The sequence below is a fragment of the Desmodus rotundus genome, chromosome 4 (assembly GCF_022682495.2).
Source record: "Desmodus rotundus isolate HL8 chromosome 4, HLdesRot8A.1, whole genome shotgun sequence".
NCBI classification, from domain to species: domain Eukaryota; kingdom Metazoa; phylum Chordata; class Mammalia; order Chiroptera; family Phyllostomidae; genus Desmodus; species Desmodus rotundus.
Genome location: NC_071390.1, coordinates 121,401,099 through 121,427,378, shown reverse-complemented (window position 1 = coordinate 121,427,378; position 26,280 = coordinate 121,401,099). Strand labels below are relative to the sequence as shown.

The following is a 26,280-nucleotide window of genomic DNA, read 5'->3' as shown; positions in this document are numbered from 1 at the left end:
GTATGTTCAGGTTTATTGAAGGACTTACATGCATTGAGTGATTACCCTGTGATAGGGACAATGGCAGGGAGTCAGGCGAACCAGAGCATGGAGGAGCGCCTGCTGACAACAGGTGGGGGGACCAAGAGCGGCTTCTCAGAGAAGAGGACTTCTGAGAGAATCTTCAAAAGATATGTTGGTATTAGCCAGTTTAGAGGATGAAGTTAGAAGAAGAAACTGACAGGAGACAAAAAGGCATTCTAAGTGTTTAGGATGGCGTGATGGGCCCATGTGTGAGGCCTTTTTCTGGTATGGAATGCCATATTATATATTCTTTAATATATCTGAATTGATACTGACCTGTTTTCAAATCGATCTCTTCCATGCTACATTTATTACAAACTAGAAATAATTATTTGTATTCAGTGTTTACAAGCCAATTCATGTTTTGTTTATTTTTTAAAAATAAATAAGCATGACCCACATGCATGTGTCCAGGATATGTGTGAGTTGGGAAGGGTGGGATAAAGCAGCTTCTAATTTTTGATCACAAAGTCACAGGAATTTTGCAAGGCCCTGCCCTCATAATAACTGGAAAATAATTATTACCTACATTTTACAGATAACTAACATTGTTAGATGAAAAGATTAAGTAATAAAAGTAACCTGAAAGACAAATAGGTTAAGCAATGTGTCTTATGTGAATAAAATCCAAATTTCATGGATGCTTTATAATCAGAAAATTCTTTCTCAGATACCACATTTGTAACATTAATATATGACTGAATAAAGCATTATATATTAATAACATTATTACTAAAGTAATCTATTAGGCTATTTCCTTTTCTGTATCTGGAAAAAAATAGGGACTACTGCTTTAATTAGATTTGACAGAGCTTAAAATAATCTCTACTCAAAGGTAGGTACTATCAATTACAGTTTAGAATTTGTAATGAATTTATGAAGCATCTCCAAGAATCTCAACTTTGATCATAACCCATATCCTACTTTGTTTTTCCTAATATACTCAACAAGGGATATTCTTTTTAGATGAGAAAGTATTTTTTTTTACAAAGTGATTTAAATCTAAACAAATATTTTAGAAGAGAGAGAGAAGAAAAGAGACAAAAGAGAAAATAAAGAGAAAGAACCACTTCTCTTCCTGTTACAAAGGCAGATATTGAATATGCCACAGGAATTCATCATGGACTATTTACCTTTTCCAGATAAGTTTAAATGTTCTGAACTGATTATGTAAACAACCAGCAAATCAAGATATCTAGTGATGCTAAGTCCCACACTGAACTATATTACTTACTGGACCATGCCCATGAGATATTTATAATTAGATTGCAATAAAAGTTGTTTGATTGTTCAATCATTTGTATATTCTAATCCACCTGATATTCCATCTTACCCCAATCAGGTATAATATGTTATTCTTTTAATATGAGGTTGTTTTAGAATAAGAAGATAGGAAAGACAATATGCCTTGCTAATGGAACATTTCTTCTATACACTCAGGTCAGAAATAAAATAATCATGGAACCCTCTGAGATGTAACACATAACTGAATGCCTAACGAAAGAAAAACTGACAATTTTAATGTCACCAGCGGAAATACTAGTGACACAAACATGCAATCTATACTTTGAAAAACAACTGACAACTCGGAGTTTGATTTTTTTTTTTTTTTTTGTCCAAGAGTTTGATTTTTGTTAATGAGTTGAATCCTATAAACCAAAATATCTCAAAAAGGGAATATTGAGCAAGTACATTAGCAGGGGCATATTGCTGAAATTCAATCAGATGGCTTAAGAAAAACCTCCTAAAAGAATTATGATTTTAAAATATATGTATTACCCAAAGTCATGTATAGATTTAATGCAATAGAAATTTCAATGGTACTTTTCACAGACTTAGAAAAATATCCTAAAATTTGTACAGATCCACAAAAGATCCCCAACAGCCAAAACAATTCTGAAAAGAACAAAGCTAGAGGCATCATACTTCTTGATTTGAAAGCATGCCATAAAGCTATAGCAATACAGTACGACATTGTTACAAAAATAGGCACATGCAATAACAAAATAGAGAGCCCAGAAATAAAACCTTGCATATATAGTTAACTAATAATTGACAATGAACCCAAGAATACTCAGTAGGGAAGGGATAATTACTTCAATAAATAGAGTTGGGAAAACTGGATAACTACATGCATATGAATGAAATTGAACCCCTATCTCACACAACTCACAAAATTTAACTAAAAATGGATTAAAGACTTAAAAATAAGACATGAAACCATAAAAGTCCTAAAAAAAGAAAACAGAAGGGAAATATTGGTCTTAGTAATGATTTTATGAATATGATATCAAAAGCACAACAAAAAAGCAAAAATTAATAAGTGAAATTACATCAAACTAAAATACTTCTAGACAATAAAAAAAACAATCAACAAAAAGTAAAGGCAATCTACAGAATGGAATAAAATATTTGCAAATCAAATCTCTGATAGTGGGTTAATATCCAAAGTTTATACAGAACTCACACGAATCGATAGCAAAATCCCCCAAACTATCCAGTAATAAAATGCACAGAGAAAACAAATAGTTATGTTTTTCTAAGGAGACATACAAATGGCCAAAATGAAAGATGCTCCACATCACTAATATGAGCAATGCAAATCAAAACCACGATGAGATATCATCTCACGTTTGTTAGAATGGTAATCTTCATGAAGACAAGAGATAAGTGTTGGTGAGGATATGGAGAAAAGGGAGCCCTTGTGCAATGTTGGTGGGAACAAAAATTAGCACAACTATGAAAAATAGTATGGGGATTTCTCACAAAATTGAAAATGGAACTACCATATGATCTAGCAATTCCACTTCTTGGTATACATCTCATCAGGAAGTAAAATCAGGATCTTGAAGAGATATGCGCACTCCCCTGTCCCCTGCAGCATTATTCACAATAGCGAGGACATGGAAACCAAAGCGTCCATATGTAAATGGATGGAGAAGGCAACATGCTACATGTATACAATGGGATATTTTTTCAGCCAGGAGAAAGAGGGAACTCCTGCCATTTGCAACAACATCGGTAGACCTAGAGGGCATTATGCTAAACGAAATAAGACAGAGAAAGAAAAATAATGTATGACCGTACTTATATGTGGAATCTAAAAAAGTTGAACTCATAGCAACGGAGCAGAATGGTGGTTACCAGAGGTTTGAGGGTGGGAAAATGTGGAGATGTTGGTCAAAGGGTATAAACTAGATGACAGACAACTAGGTTTGGGGATCTAATGGACAAAATGATGATTATAGTTAACAATAGAGTGTGATACATTTGAGAGTTGCCAAGAAAATAAATCTTAAATGTTCTCACCACCACAAAAAAAAGTAATTACATGAGGTGATAGAGGTATTAGCTAATACTCCAGGGCTCACCAATGCACAACATAAATGTGTATCAAATGAGTACACTGTAAACCTTAAATTTATAGAATGCTGTATTTTAATTATATCTCAATTTAAAGGAAAAGAATAAAAGAAAAATCTCCTAAGACCATTTCTGCAATTTTAAAAAGAAGTACATTTTCTTTTTATAGAAAAAAAGGAGAAAAACAATTCAGTGTTCTTCATGTTTTTTGATTTAGGCCATATTCTTGATGTCAATAAAAATGTCACAAAAATTGAAAAATTCCAAACACAGAACGAATGAAAAACAATATGCTGATAGATGTTATTCCAAAACATAAAAGTAAGCTTCTATATAAAAGCTTGGCAATTTTTTTCACGAAGGTCTAGGCAATCAGTATTTTAAGCTCTGTGAGCCAAGGTGCAAAACTAAGGATCTTGTAATGTATTTATTTAAAATTTTAAGTGTAACCATTTACAATGTAAAAGTCATTTTTGGCTGATAGGCTATAAAAACTAAAGGAGGCTGAATAAATTTGGCCAAAAAGCTGTAATTTATTAAACTTTGTTCTAAGGAATGGATAAAAAAATTGAGTTTGATTATACATTTTTAAATTTTTTCAATTATGTTAAATAAGTTAAATACACTAAAAATATTAAACTTGGTTTTGGATCGTGATCTATACCTGGATATCAAATGCAATCTAGTTATACCAGTGATGTGTATTTGTAGACACCCTTCTAACTTTTGTTTTTCATGCTGCTAGACTCTCAGACCAAAATTTTAAAGAGAGAGACATCTTTACTCTTTATTTTCTTCGTGTTAAAAACATTAAGTATTTTTGTTTATTTCTTAGGAAAAATGTTCACATTTTGCCATTTCATTTTCAGAACCACCTTTTCATATCTCATAATTATTACCCCATGTTACACATGAGGAACCTGGAGCATAAAGGTTAATTGCCTTGCCAAAGTCACATACAGTTCAAGTGCAGGAACTAGGATTCTGACAAGACAGTCTTAGCTAGGGGTCTTTTTGATCGTAACTATGAGTACCACATTTTTAATAAAGAGTATATCTGGAGATTTAAAAAATACAACAAAAGTATTCAGTTGTTAAAATTAACTATGACAATGAATATTTTTAGGTCCTTGTAGATGCGAAAAATCACAAAAGTACACTGGCATAAAAAAATAATTATTGCATTCTACATCATCCACTCCTACATTGTATAAAAGATGATTTGGAAGAAAAATACAGAGACCATTACTAAGTACTACATCATTCATTCAAAAAATAGAAATGTCATGTTATCATAAAATGTTTAGAAATGTATATTTTCTAGTATATAAAAACTAGTTTTTTGAAAAACTAATATATATATTTCTTATGCCATGCCACATATATGTATATATATATAATTTATATATGTAATGTGTATGTATGTATATACACATATATCCATGGCTCCATAACATCTTAAAAAAGCTACTTTCTATTACACCAATCCATGTATCTTCCAATAAAAATATTAAAGACTATAAGTGCAAGTCTACAAGAATATAGTTTTTGTGCACTGTCCGAAATAAAAAAATGTTTTTATTTTGTTTTCTTAGGTTAACCATATATACTAATTATTATATTTTGTGTCTGTTTTGTCCTTACTATTTTAAAGATTAAACCAATGAAGTCATCTACTTCTTAGAGACAAATGTATCAGGAATGATTTTGTTACGGCTGCTTTGCCATCATGGGAGGTAGGTCATTTAGTCTTCAATACAGGAGTCTAGCTTACCTTCTTTTGTAGGACACAATGGAAAATGAATATAAACATCCCCTGTAGAGAATTGAAAATGGTGAAGAGATATGCCATGATGACTGTGCTTTCATTAATATACATGAGTCCAAAGGCCCAGGTCAATCCTAACAGGCAGAGAAGAGCTATTGCACCTATAACCCATGACCTGTAGAGAGAAGAGAAAATTAAAGGTTATCAAATAATTGGTCCTTAATTAACACAATCATATCATACTAAGAGAATTGACACTAAAAAAACATTACAGTAAGTTTTATTCACAGAAAATGTAAGACAGGTGGTATAAATACTTTAAAGTTTTCATGGGGATGCAAGTTTTTAAGTTTGAGGACATATACATGAAAATGTTATGAACACAGAAATTCATTTAAGCCAAAGCACATTTGTAGGGTTAAATTATTTGTATTTGCGACACATATGTAAATGATATGGAGATGTAATTAGGGTGCATGGCAAGGGAAAAAAGGCTATAAAGTTATGAGCATCTCCACTGGTCTCATTGGTATGATGACATTTGTTTGATTGGTCTCTTTCCATTAGTGCTTCAACTAATACACTTTTGCCCCATTTTTCCATATTTCCTCTTTTCCATAAACATTTCAGTGTTTACTGATAAAAACAGAACTCTTGAAGGAACCAGTATGTATATGGAATTCATGTATGAATTTTAAAAGTTCCATTTGATACCATAGTTATGTAGAATATGTGTGAGGTATAGTGGATGGGGAACAAAATAGCTCCATTCTAGGTCATGATCTACTTTCTTTCAGCCTTTGGATTGCTCTTTCTCTCTCTGCATATACATGCACATATGCATATATATGCATACATATATACACATATATATTCATATATATATACACACACACATATGTTATGTTGGACTAGGCTTCAGAAATCAGGTAATTGGCAGCTCTGTTGAACAGAAGCTTAAAGGCTCAGGGCACCTTCACCTCTTTGAAGTGTCTGTAAATTCAAGGAAGAAAATGAAGCTGAGAATGGGGATGGAGTGGTATGAACAAAGTAGTCTAGAAAGGAAGACAAATTCTCAATCGCACTCCATTCCCTTACTTTCCTCCAAGCTGCCATTCACAATAGGAAACAACCAGTAGCAAAAGTCTATATATTTGTGGTTATGTGTTATGTATTTACTATCAATATAAAATGAGTATTTCCAATAGACACGAAATCAATAACTGAAAATGGAATCCGTCTCAACTCTGAAGTATATAGGCGAACAGGACCAAACCAGCCTAAATTGCTATACACTGATGAAAACAACCCACCTTTCCTTTCCCAGCCACCCACCTACCTTGAATAGGGTACACTAATGTTTATTTTCACCAGACTATTATCCTCCACTTACACTAAGGGAGAACTATGTATGGGGATTTAAACTTTGCAAAATGAAGAGGTACAAAATCACATATGTTTGCCATAGTTGAAGCTGGGTTTAATAAAGTTTTCAGAGAGAATTACATCTTAAGAAAGATATGGTCCCAAAGCAGTCAAATATTATTAAAGTCTTATTCAAATTAATCTCAAATATTTACCATTTTTCTTCTACACGAGCCACTGTATTTCAGATTTAAATATGCACTAACGTTAACATGTGGAATTTAGAACATTAACATTCTTGAATAAAGAATTCCTAAAGGAAGCTTGCAATTGTATGTGGCATGTTGGCTTATATTTTAGAAAACATCTTGGATATTCATATTTTATGCTACAATTTAGATCCAACTATGGGAGCTTTCAAGGTAGAGCTCTCAGCTTCTTACAGACATTGGAAAAAAGGAAAAATGGGAAGAATCACCATTAAATCAGACAAATTGCTATTATCCACTAGAAAATGCATTATGGTCCCAAGAGTTAATAATATAAAACTTCAATGAGCCCAATTTCTCAGGAAAAAAAAATAAGCAAGTGCATGAAAAAATAAGTGAAATGGCATTGGGGAAAATGAAAACAAAGGACTCTTCACCAGAAGAACAAACTGAAAGTTAGAACAAGGTCACCCAGAGGTTGCCAATCTGAAGTGTCTATTGTTGCAGGACATGTAATTTTAAAATGTTCAAATAAAAAAACCCAAATATTAACATTTATGTTCATTTTTATTTAATTAGTAAAGACTTATATCTTTGCTCCAGAAATTTAAAAAATACATTTATAAACAATTAGATAATCAAGTGATGTGTCAAACTGAGTAAGATAATATTAGAAATGGAAAATTTAATTTTTCAAGGAAGCATGTTTCCCCTTTTTGGGTATGTAATATAGAAAGTCATTAATACCAATTGCAGTTGGGTAGTTTCATACCCATAGGTCACTTTGAAAATATCAGAAAATAATTTTAGATGATGTCCAACGGAACAACAGAAATGAGGATGTAACGCAGCACAGAGGAACACATCACAACGAAAGGAGAAAGCTATCGACAGTGAAACCGGTCTGTACCACATGAGCTGCTAATACTGTGGCACTGAAAGCAGGTGATGTCCAATTCAAAAACGTGAAGCAGAATTTTTTTGGTAGTACACCTGCAGCATATTAATTCTGCAAAGAAGTTCTATGCCTGTTGTTTTTTTTCCTGCACAGTTTGCTCTTCTGCCTCAACGTGAATGACAGAAGCTCAAATGACTGTTTAGTACAGATCTGACAGCTGGTTCATGGGACCACACTGATAAAGGGAATTTATCAGCCATTCAGGTCATTCTTACTTGATGAAGGGTCTGTTATCCTCATAGCTAAAGAATGCATAGACATAAAGACAAGAACACCCACATTAGCATTTTGTGACAAAGAATTTCATATGAAAAATATTCTCCTGGTCCCCAAAGGCCTCTGACCCCCACCTCCCTAAGAGGCAGTATAACCTTCCCTTTATATCAAATAGGCAAGTCCTAAAATGAGCATGAGAACTTAAATAACAAGGAGTAAAGTCAATTTTACAAAACTGTAATATCCCTTGTGCGAATAAGAAATTCCATGGTTTTCATCATGTGCTCATATTACTGGTGACTTGACAGAGACATTTATTTCTCTGAGATTGCATTTCTCTGGAGAATGAGGAATCTTATGAGCAATCTGGAAAAGGCTTAGGGGCATACTTAAAATGACAGATTTCATGTCACCTTATTCTGTAATATTAGTAGGTGAGATTACTTAATTATGGACAGTATGCTTCTAAGTAATTTTAACTCCAGATAATTAACCTGAGTTAAATCTGAACATTATAGCCCTTTGAAAATAATTGATCCTGACTACTTTAGCATTCTCTCTGTTAGTTTGCTGAGAAAAAATGTGAATAATCTTTTGTAGCAATAGGAGCAAACATACAGCACTGTTCATGATTACTTATATTTACTAATTTATTTAGTATCATTCTGCTAAAATAAGATCCCAGTGCAAGCAAAGTTAAAGGACACTTTGGACCAGTATTATTTATTTATTTATTTATTTATTTATTTTACAAACACAGATGCTGCTCAGTGAACTGAGAGAAAAGGTAGAGAAATTGCCCGTTATTTTCTCTTACCTCTTGCCAGAGGCAAGCGTTTCTGATATTATGCATACACAAATAAACTTTCAGAGAGGCCCCATCTGTGATGCATTTTGAATAAAGAGAACTACTGATGAAAACCTCACTCTCCAGAATGATGACAGAGTAAAGAATGCAGCGAGAGCTTGAGATTTGAAGCCAGTTTGCTTGGTGTTTACACTCTAGCCTCAGCCACCTACCAGCTATTTGATGTAGGCAAAATGTTGACCTGTGGTTTTGTCAGTTTATCCATCTACAGAATGGTGATAATTGTAAGTTTCTTGTAATAATGAAATGATATGTCACATACCAATGACTAAAAACTGTGCAAAACATATACTCTGTTCAGTAAATATAACATAGTGATTATGTTTTTAAAGCTAGAATACAGTTGCACTCTGAAAAATAAAGCACCGAATCATAATCGTTAAGTACCTAAATTCATCTGAGTGTGTTTCAGGAGTAATCTCATGCAGTAAAGTAGAAGCAGTGGAAATAAGTTGGTAGATGCAGCGGGCAGTGACTAATGGTGCTGTCTAATATGGCGACTATTGGCCACATGGGTGTACTTAGAGTTAAGTTCATTAAGATGAAATCAGGTTTAAGGTTCAGTTCCTTAGTCACTCTAGTCACATCACAAGTACTCAAAAGCTTCCATAACTACCGTATTGGTCAGTGCAGTTCTAGAACATTTCTGTCCTCACAGAAACTTATATTGGACAGTGCCTGAGTAGGACATTAAAAAATGTTTAAACTAGGAAATGAAATTTCAAGAGATATCTACATAATGCCATGGATGTGTGAAAGATGGAGAAGTGTTTCTAAGAATTGATCATATTTAACATTGTGAGCTGTGCCTAGAAAGAAAGTTTGTACATATATTAACATAAAAAAGTTATATAACATGTGATAATTATTTCATTATATGTATTCTCATTGCATCAGTATATCGCATCTGTGATGCCAAGTTCATGATTGGAATGACTTTCTACTTTAATTTGAATAGTACAATATCCAGGAAAGAAAGTTACAGAAGTTAGCATACAGAAATAGATGCCGAAATGCTCTACAAAACTACATTAAGCTATCTAAATGTTTCAAAACATAAAATACAGTACTTGCACTATAATTGCTGGAGTGAGAGTTTTACCTTTAACGTGAAATATCAAAAAGAGAGATATCAAGGTGTGACTCAGTAGATTTTATTGGCAATTGTGGGGATCAGCCAGTTGTGCCAGTCAATAATAAAGATTGTAATTCTGCTTCCACTTACAGTTAGCTACAGCCATGTGTATAAATAGTGTCCATTGGGATGTGAAGAGAAGTGAATTATGACATTTCTGGGTCTTGCCAATTAAACGGATGGGACTGGGTTTCCCTTGGCCATTTTTCTCTCCACTTTTGCTCGGAGAAAGTGACAGTAGAGCCTTGGATCTATAAATTGAAGCTATTTATTGACATGGAGCTAACACATTAGATTTACATCAACTCCCAGATTTTTATGTAAGTTTAAACTGCCATAATTTAGAGTATTTTTTATAGCTGCTTAGCCTGTGTAATAATTAATAGAGCACTTAATTTTACCTTTTACCAGTTCATGTCCAAAATAAAATTTCATGTTAATAAAAAAGAACCATTCATTAATTTTGCTTCTAGAATGACATAAATAATACACAAAGGTTCAAAATCCAAACATCACTAAAGATCATCTATTATATGTCAGTGCCTGCCATCATTTTGCCAGGTTTTCTCTACTGGCTTAGAGAATCTACCTTTTCAGTGTCTCTCCACAAATCCAAACTAAAGTGATTGTGATGTTGCCACCAGTTATGCTGGGAAGGCTATGCACGCTTGATTCATTATTTTAATTCTAAAAAAAAAAAAACAATCTACAAAACTAGTTTCTAAAGCTAAGTAACTTCCATTCTGATTTACCAGTGCAGGTCTAGTGAAACAAAATCTCATTCCAGGATGTAAGACTAAAGGAATTTTATGGCAGCTTTTAAAATATTTTATAAAATATGGACTCAAAGGCCTAAGATACTCTTGGCAATTGTTAACAAACATGTTATCTTATAATTTATAATAAATGACATGTTGAAAATAAAATTATTTGTACATGAAATTTTGAAGAAACAAATAATAAAATGGGCCCTCCTTTAGTAAATACGTTTTTCTTTTGCAAATATTTTATTATTTTGTTCTTACTAACATCTAAAATTAATAACAATTTAAATATTAATGTCACATGATTATATTTAAAAGTGATCATTAGAATCAAAATTAAACTTTTATGGGTCTCTACATAAATAATTATACAGATATTTATATATTCTATAACAATTCAGAAGCACAAAAGGGCTATTAATATCTAGTCCCATGGAAGTGTAGCTCAAAATACATCTTCAAAAGAATAGATTTCCTGACCAAAATATTAATTTATAAATTAATGCTATGATGTAAAAACTCACAGTATATCAAAATAGACAGATGATGAATGACAAAATCAAGTTAGCTATAAAATATGCTTTCTCTAACTTTGAGTCCAAAATAAAATATTTTAATCTAAAATTTAATATACAGCAGATAAATTCTTTTAAATGGTTTATAACTTTCCCTTATATTTCCCCTCTATAGGGTTGATCAAAAAGTCCATTTAATTTTTTCCATAAAATAAAAGACACATTTTCATTTTCACCAGTGACTTTATTGATTTGGATATTTTGAGAATGCCAGCTATCTCCTGCTATTGGCTTCTAGTGGGTAGAGGTCAGGGGTGCTGCTAAACATCTTCCAGTGCATAAGACAGACCCACAGCAAAGAATCATTTGGCCAAAATGTCAATAGTACGAAGAAACTTTGCAAACCACTTTTGACACGTTTGATCAGTCATAGTACCTTCTCCATACACTGCACAATTTTTTTTGCTCTTCAGTTGCAGTTTTACCTTTCTTGAAATAATAAAGCATCACATGCTGAAAATGTTGTGTGTTTTCTTCCATCTTCAGTATTAAAGTGGTTGCACAAAAATCGCCCATTTTGGTTTTTTGGTTAATGCTGATATGACAGCTGTCACAATACAATCTAACAAAATTATTTTGAATTAAGTTAAAGACAACTAAGCACTACTATGGCCATCGTATGGAAAAAACTAAACAAACTTTTTGATTAACCTGATATTATATTTAGATGGTACAGAACTTTTTAAAATAGAGAGGTGAGTAAGCTTTGATGTGAAGAAAAATGAGCTGATGAGAGGCATATTTGCATATTTAATCCTCAAGCTAAAAGATCTGGTCATTGATAATCACCTACAAGTAAAGGAAAATGAATGACTTAGGCAGAATTGTTGACCCCATCAGTTTAAAGACTGATACATTCTGGGATCCTCTGTAATTGGTGGGGAATTAGCTAACTGCTTGCTGACTGAGCTCAATGGTTAGTGGTAAGAAAGAGAGTTATCATGCTATATATCCCGATTAGTATACAAATATTTCCAAGTTCACTATGCAGCTACAATTTACTTTCCCTGGTATAAAACTAATTATATCAAAGGGATAAAGACTTTTCCCTTGAATTTGGTTTGTGTTACTGTAGGAATAATAAAGGGATGTGGGTGAGCTTTTCAAGATAAAATTATTCTTTATTCTTCAAAGAAGGAAAAAGGTGGTAAATACTTACATATCTGTATATTAAGTGGGTTTTCCCCATTGCCCTTCAATCAACAATGAAGCTCTCAAGCTGAGGACTAAGAGGACTCCGTTACCCATATTCTGAGAGAAGTCAAGTTCATTGACTTCACTTAGAAGTGATTTCTGAGACCATGTTTGCCACACTACTAACCGAGGGGTCCCCAGGTTTTAAAACGGGAAGAGTAAAGACAAGGCCCTGAAGGATTGCAACGTTCACAGAGTATATGAAACAATGGAAACAGGAAGCAAAGAGACACCTTTACTTACACTAATTCTCCAGCCACAAATTTTAGTAGGCAATGGAGGAAGAATGTTTATTTATTTATTTTTTTAAAGATTGTATTTATTTATTTAGAGAGAGGGAAAGGTAGGAAGAAATAGAGGAAGAGAAACATCGATGTGAGAAAGAAACATCAATTGGTTGCCTCTCATACATGCCCCATCTGGGGACAGGCCAGCAACCCAGGCATGTGCCCTGACCAGGGATTGGACTGGGGACCTTTTGCCCTGTGGGACAATGCCCAAGCAACTGAGCTATGCGGCCATGGGCTAGGAAGGATGTTTTAAATGGGATGTTATTTATTTTTAAATTGGTCAGGCATTTACTAACCAGAGTAGACTAGTAAAATACCAATATCTAAGGGAACATCACAAAACTTGCTAACCAGTAGTTAAGAGATATTTAAGGTAGTGTAGCTATAAGAGTAGTAATCAGAGAAAAATCTAAAAATTTTGTTTGCAACTCACTCTGAGGAAAATGCGCAGTTTGTAACACTGTAGAAATCCTGACTGATTTATATTTCTTTCAGATGTAATATATATTCCTGGGACCATACCACTATAAAATTATATTATTTATTTCTATTCTGTCTTTGTTTTTTTAACCATTATAAGAAGAATAAAAGGAAAAGTCATTAAGTATTTAATTCAATATTTCTGAGACAAATATGAATTATATTTCACTAGTTATATATTTAAATCACTATTAAATATATAAATAAATATATGAAAATTCTTTAAAAATATTAAAGTCATAACATGAATTATGACTTTAAAATTATGAACAACAGAGAAGATGATTACATTTCAATTCTGGAGTTTATTGATATTAAATATTACTGCTAAAAGCCACATATTGTTATGTTTTGTTCATATGAAATTTATTAAGAGAATGAAATGAAGCAAATAAAATAAATGATTTAAAATATATCAGAAACATTTTCATTTCCATGCCTCAACGTCCCAATAATACTACTGTAGATTTGAGAGCACACGCCAATATTAAAATTTTAATCACATATTTCACACTGCTAATGAATTGAATATCTGAAATTAGGCTGAATTGAGTATAATAAATTAAGATCAATAAATATTAAATCAATGACTGAAAAAACTTTAATTGTATTATCTCCACAACTCAATGTTATGCTATTTTTTTATTTTTTAAAGATTTTATTTATTTATTTTTAGAGAGAGGGGAAGGGAGAGAGAAAGAGAGGGAGAGAAACATCAAAGTGTGGTTGCTTCTCACGTGTTCCCTATCAGGGACCTGGCCCACAACCCAGGCATGTGCCCTGACTGGGAATCAAACCAGGGACCCTTTGGTTTGCAGGCCTGTGCTCAATCCACTGAATTACACCAACCAGGAAATGTTATGCAAATTTTTATAACTCTATAGAATATGGTCAAAGAACTTATTTATATGCATATAAAAAGGTATCGATTATAAGAATGAATGATGAATTATTATATTGTACATACACAGCTACAAATGTCAAATTTAGTACTGCAGTCTATTATAAAAATGAATCAGTAGGTTTCATGAAAATAAGATATAAATTTTTGCAATCTCATGTTTCAAAAAAATAATATCACTGTGTGATTATTAATATCAATACAAGAAAGCCCAGTTTATCATAGTGACTGATGGATTCTGCATCAGCCTGCCTAAGCTTGATGCCAGCTGAGCATTTGCAACCCTGGGATAATTATTTAACCTCTCTGAGCCTCAGATTCCTCATCTGTGCAATGGGGACAAATACAGAACTTTCTTCATAAAGCTGCTGTGTGTATTCAATAGAAGGGTCAGGTTCTTTATATTTCTTTCAAATGTATTTTATATTACTGGGACCATACCACTCTAATGTTACATTATTTATTTCCATTCTCTCTCTCTCTCTTAACCACTATAAGAAGATAAAAAGGAAAGTCTTTTTTCTTTTAAAATATCCAAATACACAAAAACTTTATGTATAAAATCACTACATAAATATTTGCTCTTAAAATTAATGTTGTATATTGACCTTCTGACCTCAAGAAAGGGATCATAGGGAAAAATACAAATGCAGTAATATATTATGTTTGCTTTTAAGTGTTTTATAAATTCATATATTAAGTAGAAATCCAAAAAGAAAGATGAAGTCACTGCCTCCTTCTGAAATTATCTTTAATATTTACATTTAAAAAGCCTGTTTATAGAATGTTTCATTTTAAAATTTCTTTAAGCTTAGTAAATGCTATGAATTTTTATATTTTAATTGAAATGAGGTATATCCAGATTCCTAATGAACATTAAAATAGAAACCTAAATATTTGTGGATTACTTGAGAAATCTAAATTTAATTCATAAATACAATATATCCTCAGTGTCAAAAGCTCACTAAGTTACTGCAATGTTTCACTAAATGTAATCATTGGACCATATGTTTAAAAAAAAGACATAAAATCACACAGGAAATGTTCATTAAAATTCATTAAGAGATATATGTCCTAAAATTAAACTTCATTAATCTCTTTTCCTATCATTTTTTGAAAATTTAAAACTGTGAATATGAATGATCACATAGTTGACAATATACCTATGTAAAGAGAAAGGTATATTTCTTTTTAAAAATTTAATCTTATAATGAAAGAAAACTGTTGCTTTTAGTCAGTAACATTTCAAGATCCATAAAATATTAGCTAACAAGTTGACATCTTTTATTTATTGATACTTAACAATTAAAATCACAATGTTTCCTGGCTATTAATGGGCCAATAATTTGTAGACTTACATTGAGTCTCAGAATTCACTGACCCTTTAAAACATACGACTGTAGAGCTGATAAACTGAGGTCATTGGGATGCAGAGAGATAATATACTTTAAAGAATATATTACATTCTTTCAATATCCCTTTTTTCAACTTAGAAGATACACAAACTTTTACAGTTAAGAAAAATAATCCAGGAAACTAATAACTTTTAAGTGTATTCTTGTCAAATATGTTTTGACAGGTTGAATTGGTGTACACCTTCTCATATAATATAGTATCATCATCTCTCCTTTCAACAACTTGCAACAGAAACATTCATCATACTCCCCCCGTGAATAAATACGTTATTATAAACTACTTGTAAGAATAACTAAAGTACAAAAAAGCATGACTACTTAAAACATGTCTCTCCTTACTAAATACCCTAGTAAATGGTAGGCCTTTAAACACCATTGGGAACAGATAGGTTTTATTTAATTTTGGATGACTGACTAAATCTTAAGCGTTAGTTTACTCACTTCCACAATGAATACAGTAATCTCACTAGCATCTTTTTTTAGTTGAATGGAACCAAGGAAAGGATAGTCACTCTATGACCTCTTGGTTATCAATTAGTAAGAGTATTGACGATAACTCTGAATTCTGTTCTGAACCTGCCATGCAAGTGGAACAGTGCAAGGCCACTGCAGAGGAGCCACCCTGCAGAGAGAGTGCACAGAGGCCCGGGAGTCGGACAGTGCGTGGGCCTGATGGAGGCTCAGGATCTCTACTCCAGTCTGCTTTAACACAGAACCTCTGTGAGGTATTGTTCTTAATTAATATCGTCACTACACATTTAAGAATAATATCTTAAAATTGTGTCAATGAGAAAAATTAAGAAATGTTATACACAATTCAAGCAATATAATAAATAACTTCAATTTTGTTGATATATAGAAAGCTCTAAGTAGCAAAATAACAAATCTTAACTCAATCACATTTTAGGCCGAAGGGCAACCTCGATGAAGTGCTGAGAATTGACATCTATCAAACTGTACCTCTGATGATAATAAAATTTAATTAGAAATCAATAATAAATATGTATACATATCTATCAGCTGCTACATTCCAGACAAGTCTCCAGCCCCAAAACATGTTACAAATATCATTTCTAATATTCAGGTAACAAATAATCCTTTTTCTCATATAGGTTAAAACTAAATAGAAAGGAAGGAAAACAATTTATGAGACTACTATAACCTACCAGATAAGTACAGTTTAAGAGAATACAAAAATAAGAATAGTTTCCTTAAGAACTTAATAAAAATCCTATACGAGCTGCTAAGCAGGACAATATAATTGTACATAAACACCATGATTAATTAAAATTCACCCCAGAATTGTAAGAACTGTATCAGAAGAACTTTAACAACTGATTCTGAAATTTATGTGGAAGAATAGAAAAAGTCCATTAGGATAATGCAATTTTGAAAGGGATAGTCAAAATAGAAGGACTTACTCTACTAGATTTTTAACCTGCTCTGGTACTAATGTGGTAATAGTAGAGGAACACAGTGTATGTCCGTGGAACAGAACAGAGGGCACGGAAACAGAGATTTGATACAGGACAGCCTGACAGCACAATTCTGGAGGAAAAGGATAGATTTTTGAGCAAACGATGTTGAAAATTTGGATCACTTAGTGAAGAAAACAAAATGTCTTCCAAAGAGATTAAAGGATGTAAGATCTTAATGTTCATTCTAAAACTCTAAGACAAAAAAAGACAATCTAAGAAATAAAAGGAAATATAGGAAAATATATATTCTCTACTCATAGTTTAAAAGGATTTCTGTTAAAACACCTCAAAAGGAGACAACTATAACTGAACACAACAACAACAAAATTTAAAAAGACCTCAAAATCACATTCCATAGAGGGGAATGCTGATGATTTAAATTCAAGTATTTCCCTTTAACAGAGGAAAAATTAAGGGCCCTGACCCTCTGGGAGAAGACACACATGATGGTAAGAGAATTCCAATTGTTTATCAGACAGTAACAGAAAAAAGTACAGGAAAGCTAACAAAAACCGAAAACATCAAAAATGATGGACGATCTAGTAGAAACAAGTGAGCGTGGCAATTTTACTAGCAGATGTCCTGTGAGTGCTAGCTGAGATGTGGAGTTTTTGCTGTTTCATTATATTGCCTTATGAAAGCTACGGAATGAGAGATCTGGCAATTTTAGAAACCTTTCCACAGTTAATTGAATGAGATATGATAAATTCAAAGAAGGCAGAAAAATCAGAGAACTGCACTGACAATGACTATTTGAGAGAAAATGTGCTATTTCTGACTTATATCTTGGTATATGTAATACATTAATAAGCATTAATGTCAATTTTTGTGTTGATATATTTTTAATTTTTATGCTCATGGCTGGCTTCTTAATCACAAAATTAAAAAGTTTCAAATTATAGCTTTAGACTATCAATCGCAGTTCTGGAATTGAGAGGGGTTTTGTGTTAGCACATCAAAGTATCTGATTTAAAATACCAACGTTCTGAATTCTTCTACACAGAATGCACACTCACACAGCACAGGGCCTTGTGAGGGCCAGGGCCTTGGCTGTCAGGCCTTTTAAAAATATATAACTAAATGCAGTGGGAAAACCCAACAAGTAGGAGTTAGCCAAGAGAAAATTAGATTAGAAAGTTTTCAAGTGTGGATTGAACAGATCAAGACACCTAACACTCCACTATACTGTGTGCACTTTTCAATTACAAATCTAACATTTTTTAAAAACACTTTTATTTATTTATTTTTAGACGGAGGGGGAGGGAGGGAGAAAGAGAGGCAGAGAAACAATGTGTGGTTCTGTCTCACACGTCCCCCACTGGGGACTTGGCCTGCAGTCCAGGCATGTGTCCTGACTAGGAATCGAACCAGTGACCCTTTGGTTTGCAGGCCAGCACTCAATCCACTAAGCCACACCAGCCCGGGCCAAATTCAATAATTTAATATATTGTTCTCTAGCGTAAAGTAACTATGGCTTATATGTTTTCACCAATTTTAATATGAGGTAAAGAAAAATATATTTTATAACAAAGTAACACCTATTAGAAACCACTCCTAGGAAATAGGAGAATGAGAAAAGTTGAAGACTGAAATGTATTATCTTTTTGTTGTTTTTACTTAAATGGGGTATTCTCTTGGAATTGGGGAACACTAACATGCATCCAGGGTAAGTTAAGTTTTTCAGTCCATTTGATTAGTTTATGACCTTAATTTGCCAATCACTGATGATCTACTTATTACCTTTAATCCTAGAGCACTTTAGTTTCTTTTAAAGAATTGGCTATAGCTTGAGCTATGATTCTTATCAAGATCTACATATGTTGTTATTTTCCGGAATTTGGGGACAACATGTGTATCTCCAAGGAGGAGTCTAAATAGTGTTGCCACCCCTCTCGGGGACTTTTCCATAGCTACTGGGTAGGTAAGACTCTATTGACCAAGAAGGCAATTGACCCTGGGAAGATAGTAGGTAATAAATGGGGGCAACAAAAATGGTTACAGGTTATTGCTTCCATTTATTCCAACATTTCTTTGTACATCTCTTTTCCAGTCCACCTTTGCACCATTTCCCTTCTTCCCTAAAAATTCCATCCTGTCCTTTGAACTCCCTGTCCAATATCGACAAATTCCCCTACATCCTAAACTTCATCCTTGGGTGTTTCTGTCACCTTCATGATCTAAGAGAATATTTCCCCTGCTGACAGTGTTTACCCCGAAGATTATATAAATTCTAGTATTGGTTCTATCACAACCTTTAGGTAGTAGAACCATCGCCAAGTCATGATTCACCCTTTCTCCAAAACCCGCTCCTTTCACGTTCCTGTCATCAGATATTTGCTATCACCTTTTATTCCTTATTGTTGGTGTTTACTAATATCTCTACACCTTCTGTTTTTCTGTCTCTCCATTTTCCACTATTTCATGTTCATATTTTCCTCCTTGACCAGACTAGATCCTATAGTCTCTTACTTTCTAATATCCTCTTTCCCCTTCTACAATTTTAAAAAGCCCAACCTTGGATATGTGAACACCACTCACATAATAAATACCATAGAGCCATGATTACTGAAGACAATTTAAATTCCTGACAACAAATTTCTAATGGCACTTAGCAGTAACTGACAAGCCGACTCTATTTCCCTAGCACACAGGTTCTCCCATTCTCCATAAGGATTATTTCACCTCTCCCTTTAATCCCAAACCTCCTCCTCAGCCCAGCCCCCTTAACAGAATACGGCCTCCTGTTTCCTTGAAACAATTGGACAGTTGCAAATGCATCGGTGCACTGTCTGGACCTCACAATCCCTTGCACAGCTCCTGAACTAATTCCTCCAGCTGCTGAAGGCTTACCTGCTAATGGCTTGCCCCTGCGCCCTACCCGTGATTGTCTTTGGGCACTACAGCTGCCATTCCCATATAGCTGGAAGTGCTTGGGAATTTGCATTTCGCTCCCACCTCCAAGCAAGTCTGCAGTCAATTATTAACAGGTGTGGAGTTGCATCATCCCAGCTCCTTTGTCCCAAAGATGGACAGCTCCAGACTGTAATTTACACTCCACAGATCCCTTTGGGATCAGAGTCAGTATGAACTTCATACAAAATCACACTCACATGGTTCCTTCCTCTTACCTATCCCCCTACCCCTTATTTTCTTACTGATATCTTTTAAAAATATTTCTTAGTAGATTGCATTGAATTCTTGGTTCAAAGTCTTCTGGAAGAACTCAACCAAGAATAGTGGCAGAAATGTTCTCATCTTCCCAACAGCAAATCTATCAACTATCTTCAACAGCACTCACACGAACTGCCTTCCCTCCTATTATAATGAGAGAAGCGCCTTTTTACAAGGCCAGCATATCTGCATCCCGATGCTTCTCAAGAACTGTGCTCACACAAGGACGGTTCTCTCTCCTCATCCAGCACTATCTCCCTCCCTCTGACTCACTCCCATCAAACAAACGTACTTTAGTATTCCTTGCTCTTATAATCAAACAAACCTTTTTCCTAGGTCCCAAAAATTTTCTAAGAATCCCGTGTGTGTTGAACATTTACCAAGGGTTTTCTGTACTTGTAATCCATACTTGCTTATTTCTCATTTTCTTAAAAACTGCTCTGTTTAGGCATGATTTCCACAATGCACCTCTCATTGCCAAAGTGTTTTGTTTCATCTTCTCACACCTGACCACTCAGCAATATTCTACAGGTGACTGACTGCTCCCTGCTATTTTTGGCTTTGATGCCATACAGTGATGTTTTTACATTTACCTCGCTGACTGTACTTTCTGAGTCACCATTACCAGAACAACATTCTTCTTGGGTAGCAGCATTCAGTAGTTCTGAAATCTTTGTCTCTAATCCTGAAAGGACTGCTATGACATGAAAACTTCTGACAATTGCATTTTGCTAGCCTGATTTTATAGTTCATAACTTAAAGTATTATAATAATCACAAGGTTTTAAAAATGGGGCCCTTAGTAATCATGTAATCCAATCAACATTTGGATTTAAAGATGAATTAAGCATGTGTTCTGTCCAAACTGATGTGTAACTGAAGATGAAGTTATGTACTTGAAAATTAAACAACTTAATTTACTTATAGGCGTGCAATGTGATAGGACAAGGAGGACATAGGGATGGTTAAGAAAATGGACTCGGAACCCAGACTGCCTGCTGGAATTCTAGTTCTGACACTAACTAGCAGTGAGGTGTTGCCTGTGAGTTAATCACCCTCTTAGAAACCTCCAATGGTTATAGCAAAGATTACATTTACATGGGTAAAGGACTGAGAATTGTGTTTTACACATGGTAAAACTTCAGTAAATTAACTATTTGTCTTATTGCTTTTCACATACTTTCAACAGAAACAACACATTTAATTTCAAACTGATGTCTGATTATGTGCAGCGGTTACAGTTGACTTCAGGGCAGAACCGGGAGTACCTATCTTTTGTTGCAGAACCTATGACCAAATTTTACTTACAGTATGTGACTCAAAATACAACATAATATTTAACTTAGTCCCCAAACAACTTTACTTTAAATACCTCCAAGAGGAATTCAAAACCTGAGTTATTAGGATTTGGGGGCTAAAATCTTTTCAGCCCAATATTACTTGTTCGAAGTTTCTCACAACAAAATCATAAAATCATTAAGTTTTGGTCAATTTTCAGAAAAAAATTTTAAACATATAATCATTGTGCTAAATAAAAACGTTAATTTAAATTAATTACCATCATTTTAAACAAAGCTATGTTAGAAAAATATATTTCTAGTTGTTTCTGATTACAGTAACAAGGCAAACTCTTTAAAACCAAAAAAGGATGGTATCAATGAGATTTCTTGTTTACTTCCCTCATTTAAGACTTTGAAAAATTATGATCTTAAATAATCATTAGGTAAAAAGTGGTTTATAGATTTTAAAATGATCTTCCTGGAAATAATTCAAAAATGATTCAAATTTCTTTATTTATATTTGGATTCTAAGTTTCCAATCTACTCATTCCTTGTGTAATTATTTATAAGCTGAAACCATATTAAATTAAATATGTTAAAAGTGAATGAAATCATTTTCAGATAATATTTTCAAATTTCACCCATAGTATGTAAGATTTAATTTTACCAGATAGAATTAAATGGTATTATTAAAGATATGTAGCTTCCTTTTTTTAATATTTTATTTTTTTGAGATTATTTGTTTATTATTTTTAGACAGAGGGAAAGGGCGGGAGAAAGAGAGGGAGAGAACATCAATGCGTGGTTGCCTCTCACATGGCCCCCGCTAGGGGCCTGGTCCGAAACCCAGGCATGTGCCCCAACTGGGAATTGAACTGGTGACCCTTTGGTTCACAGCCCGTGCTGAATCCACTGAGCTACACCAGCCAAGGCAGATATGTAGCTGCTTTTAATCTTTAGTGAAATGTTTAAAATCCAAGGAAAATAAATAGCAATTACCTGTTAAAAATAAACAAAAAATAAAAATAGAGTAAGTTTTAAAATTGTTTATCTGAAAATCTTAACTATTATGGCTCTTCCATTAATTTTTAAAAAAAATTTTAAAGATTTTTATTTATTTATTTTTAGAGGAAGGAGATGGGAGGGAGAAAAAGAGGGAGAGAAACAATAATGTGTGGTTGCTGCTCGTACGCCCCCTACTGGGGACCTGGCCTACAACCCAGGCATGTGTCCTGATGGGGAATCCAACCAGCAAACTTTTGGTTAGAAGGCAGGCACTCAATCCACTGAGCCACACCAGCCAGGGCCCATTATTTTTAAAATTATACAAATAAGCAATTTAAAATACTAGATTGAGTTATACCTCACAAAGAATTTGAAAACAAATTAATTACAGTAATTAAATATTCTAGTTTTCATAAGACTTCATTAAATTTTTGTTATATAGCTATATCCATAGTAGCATATCCACAATAGAAAATTAGACTTGATCTTGTAACAATTTTTCAGGGGTTAGTTAGAAATATAGAATAACTCTTTCAGAAAAATTATATTCTTCGATTGTTCTCTCGAGTATGTTTATGAACATAATGTGGGGCAAGCTGTTTTTCAAGAAAACCTTACATTCAGTATACCAGTATCAAAAGTTCAAAATTGCTGTGATATAATTAAAATAAATATTTGGTCTTTGTCCTTTTTTCCTGGCACGGAGCTCCTAAAAACCCTTGGAACTCTCCACAGTGATAACAGTGTCTTTTATATGCTAATGAGATAATGGAAAAGTGGAAAGGCTGGGGAAGGTTGCAGGTGGTGGAAGGGGCTCAATAGCTTCAGGATGGGGACTAGTGTCTGGAAAATCAAGCCCAGATTAGAGGATTACAATTTTCAGGATCCTGTAAAGCAGGGTGTCAAACACATTTTCACCAGGGGCACACCAGCCTTGCTGTTGCCTTCAAAAGGCTGAATATAATTTTAGGACTCTATACATGTAACTTTCCTTAACAGTTAAGCGAGAGCTTAGCGCTGCCGTTGGGTAGAAACAAGGTGCTGGGCTGGATAAAAGAAGGTGGAGGGCCAGATTCGACCTTGTGTTTGCCACCTGTGCTGTAAAGTATGCTTAATATTTATAATATATAGGTTTGTATTGGAATATAGCTAAATAAAAGACTGTTTCTAAGGTATTAGAGGTATCAAAATAATAATCAATTGATTATTTCTTTAAAAAAAGGAATTTTGTTGCTTGGATAATTTTTATTGATGTTTAATTCTTCTCCAAACTGTTTTTATTTAACCTACTTTTTATTTCTTAAATTCATGAAATTACACATAAATATTACTAAATATGTTTGAAATACATTTTTACTTGTTAATAAAGTATTTGGACATTTACATTTATGAAAAGCACATACATTATATATAGTATATATTACATGATACACATACATACACGTATAGATATGGACAGATTTATAAGCAGAATATTAAGTTTATGACATGTGTGTATAAACACACATACATATAAAAATAGAGGATTAAAAATTCTTGTAATAATGGTACATTTTTTAAGGTTATATAACTTTCTTTCCAGGTAGATGAATGTTTCTGAACACAATAAATACTTGGTGCTTATGAGTCATGATAATTAATCACCTTACTTTAAAGGAAAATATCTGTTGGTCAATAAGTTATTATAACTCAGTCATAAATTCGTCATATAAAGGATGAACTGTCTTGTCTGTTCTCCTTCTTATTTAATATCTAAGACCAATCTTCACTTGTATACTAGATCTCTCCCTCCCTTGCCTACTGACCTGTAGACACCATGCAATTGTCCCCTCTCTTGTCAGTATCAATTAATTATCCATTTGTACGAGATTAAAAGAGGCTGCATTATCTCTCATGCTAAAATTGAACCAATCAACAAAACAAAAACCAAAAGAGTCTCTTGACCCAGTGTGTTCTTCCAACTACTACATTTCAACTCTTATTTACAAAAGAAAATCTGAAAAGAGTTGTTTTTACATGTGGTATTCAACATCTCTTTCCATTTTATTTTCAATCTACCCTATTTTATTTTTAGGAACATAGCTAGGTAAACAGTTGGTTCTGAGATATCAAAGGTATCAACATAATAAGGCTTCACCAACCTCTCTACCAAAATAGCTAATTGTCAAATGCATAAAGAGTCCTGCTGCTAAATCCAGTGGTCAAGCCTAGGTCCCCATTTTAATTAAAATGCTTGATTCACCTAAGTTCCAGATCAAGCTTTCTTTCAGTCTCACTGGCTACTCTTTCTAAATCTACTTTGCAAGCTCTTCAAGATCTCTAAAAGTTAGTATCATCCAAGATTTCCATATCTGGTATTTGTATTTTATGTGTCTATCTTCAATAGCTTCATTTTACCCAGTCTCATGCATTTAAAATTAAATCTACCCTGACCCACTCTTCCAAGAAAGTAGTCAGTTCCCACACTCCCATAGCTGAGGAGTAGCCAAGGGGCAGCTGTTTGTGGGAGGGATGGTCAGAACTTAGATATACAGGCTGAAGTGTCCATGTCAGCCTGCCTGTGTGTGAGGCCCCACGTGTCATATGGTATGGGATAGAACTGGAGGTAGGAGGAGAATGAAGATGGGTATTGAACCAGGGGTCACATCCTGGTAAGAAACTGAGGAGTCCAAGGATTCTAAATTTAGACCTGATCTTTCAAGTGGTTTTTAAGATATATCTGTCAGAGTAGGATACTAGAGCATGTTTTATTTACAATTTTGTACTCTTGCCCTGAGCTCTGCAAGTGTTGAGACTGGCTTATTCCTTTCCACAGGGGTTTGAGCCTGTTTCCTTTGCCAGAACATTCTCTCTTCTCAAACTCTCCTGCAATGACAGATGGTGATGTGATCCAGACATGTGACGCTAGCAAGGAGCTTCTGGGAAGTATTTCCCACTGTGATTATGGAAGAAAAACCCATGAAGAAAGGCTTAGGAAAAGACACCTTTTTTCTCTCTTCTTTCCTGTTTGTGAACGCAGCTGAAGGGATAATGCCAGGAGCTGTGGGAGCCATCCTTGGGCCTCAAGCTGACACAGTGACTGACAACCGCAAACATGGGGGAACCATAAAAGACAGAAAGAGCTTCAGTCCTAACTGACACCACCGAGGCATTGAACTAGCTCTGGAACCACCTATCTTCTGACTTGAGATTTTGTAAATCATCAGTGTCATTGTGATTCAGGCAACTTTATGGATCAGTAGGGGCCATCTTCACAGAAACATACATTCCAGTGAGAGAAGCAATCTGGCTACAAAGTCACTCTCAATGTTTTGACATATCTGCATACTGATTTTACTATTATCACCTTTTCAATTATCTCTGTGTCAAGTTTTTAAAGGAAGTATACCAGAGTCATAAATTAAAAAAAAAAAATGCCATTATAGAAGATGATAAAGATATATAAAATGAAAGCAATACTGAAAATAAAATATAAAACAAACATTAAATACAAAAATAAATGAGGTCAAATTAAATCTATACAGCTGAGGACTCCAAATTTAAGTCTGCAGTTTTCACTATTTCAGCTGCCTACTCAGCACTTGCAATGCGATGTTTATTAAATGTTACGTTGCACCCACTCCCTTCTGGTCAACCCCTCATGGGTTTTGTCCTGCAGTTTTGCACATTTCAGTAATAACACTTCACCCTCCCAGTACTCTGGGCCAAAAACTTTGGAATCACACTCCACTCCTTTCCCTTATACCCATGTAAAGTAAATGAGCAAAGTCTGAAAACTCTCTT

The 26,280-nt window shown here is 33.9% G+C and overlaps 1 protein-coding gene across 19 annotated transcripts in view; it reads right to left on the bottom strand.

The window, feature by feature from the left end:
• Positions 1-26,280, bottom strand: part of ADGRL3 (adhesion G protein-coupled receptor L3) — a 757,443-nt gene that overhangs the window by 38,803 nt on the left and 692,360 nt on the right. For all 19 annotated transcript variants that reach the window (XM_053922390.2, XM_045185777.3, XM_053922389.2 and 16 more), the window contains one exon: positions 5,201-5,369. In XM_053922390.2, the coding sequence (XP_053778365.1) occupies positions 5,201-5,369 (169 nt within the window). The remainder of the gene's footprint in view (positions 1-5,200; positions 5,370-26,280) is intronic.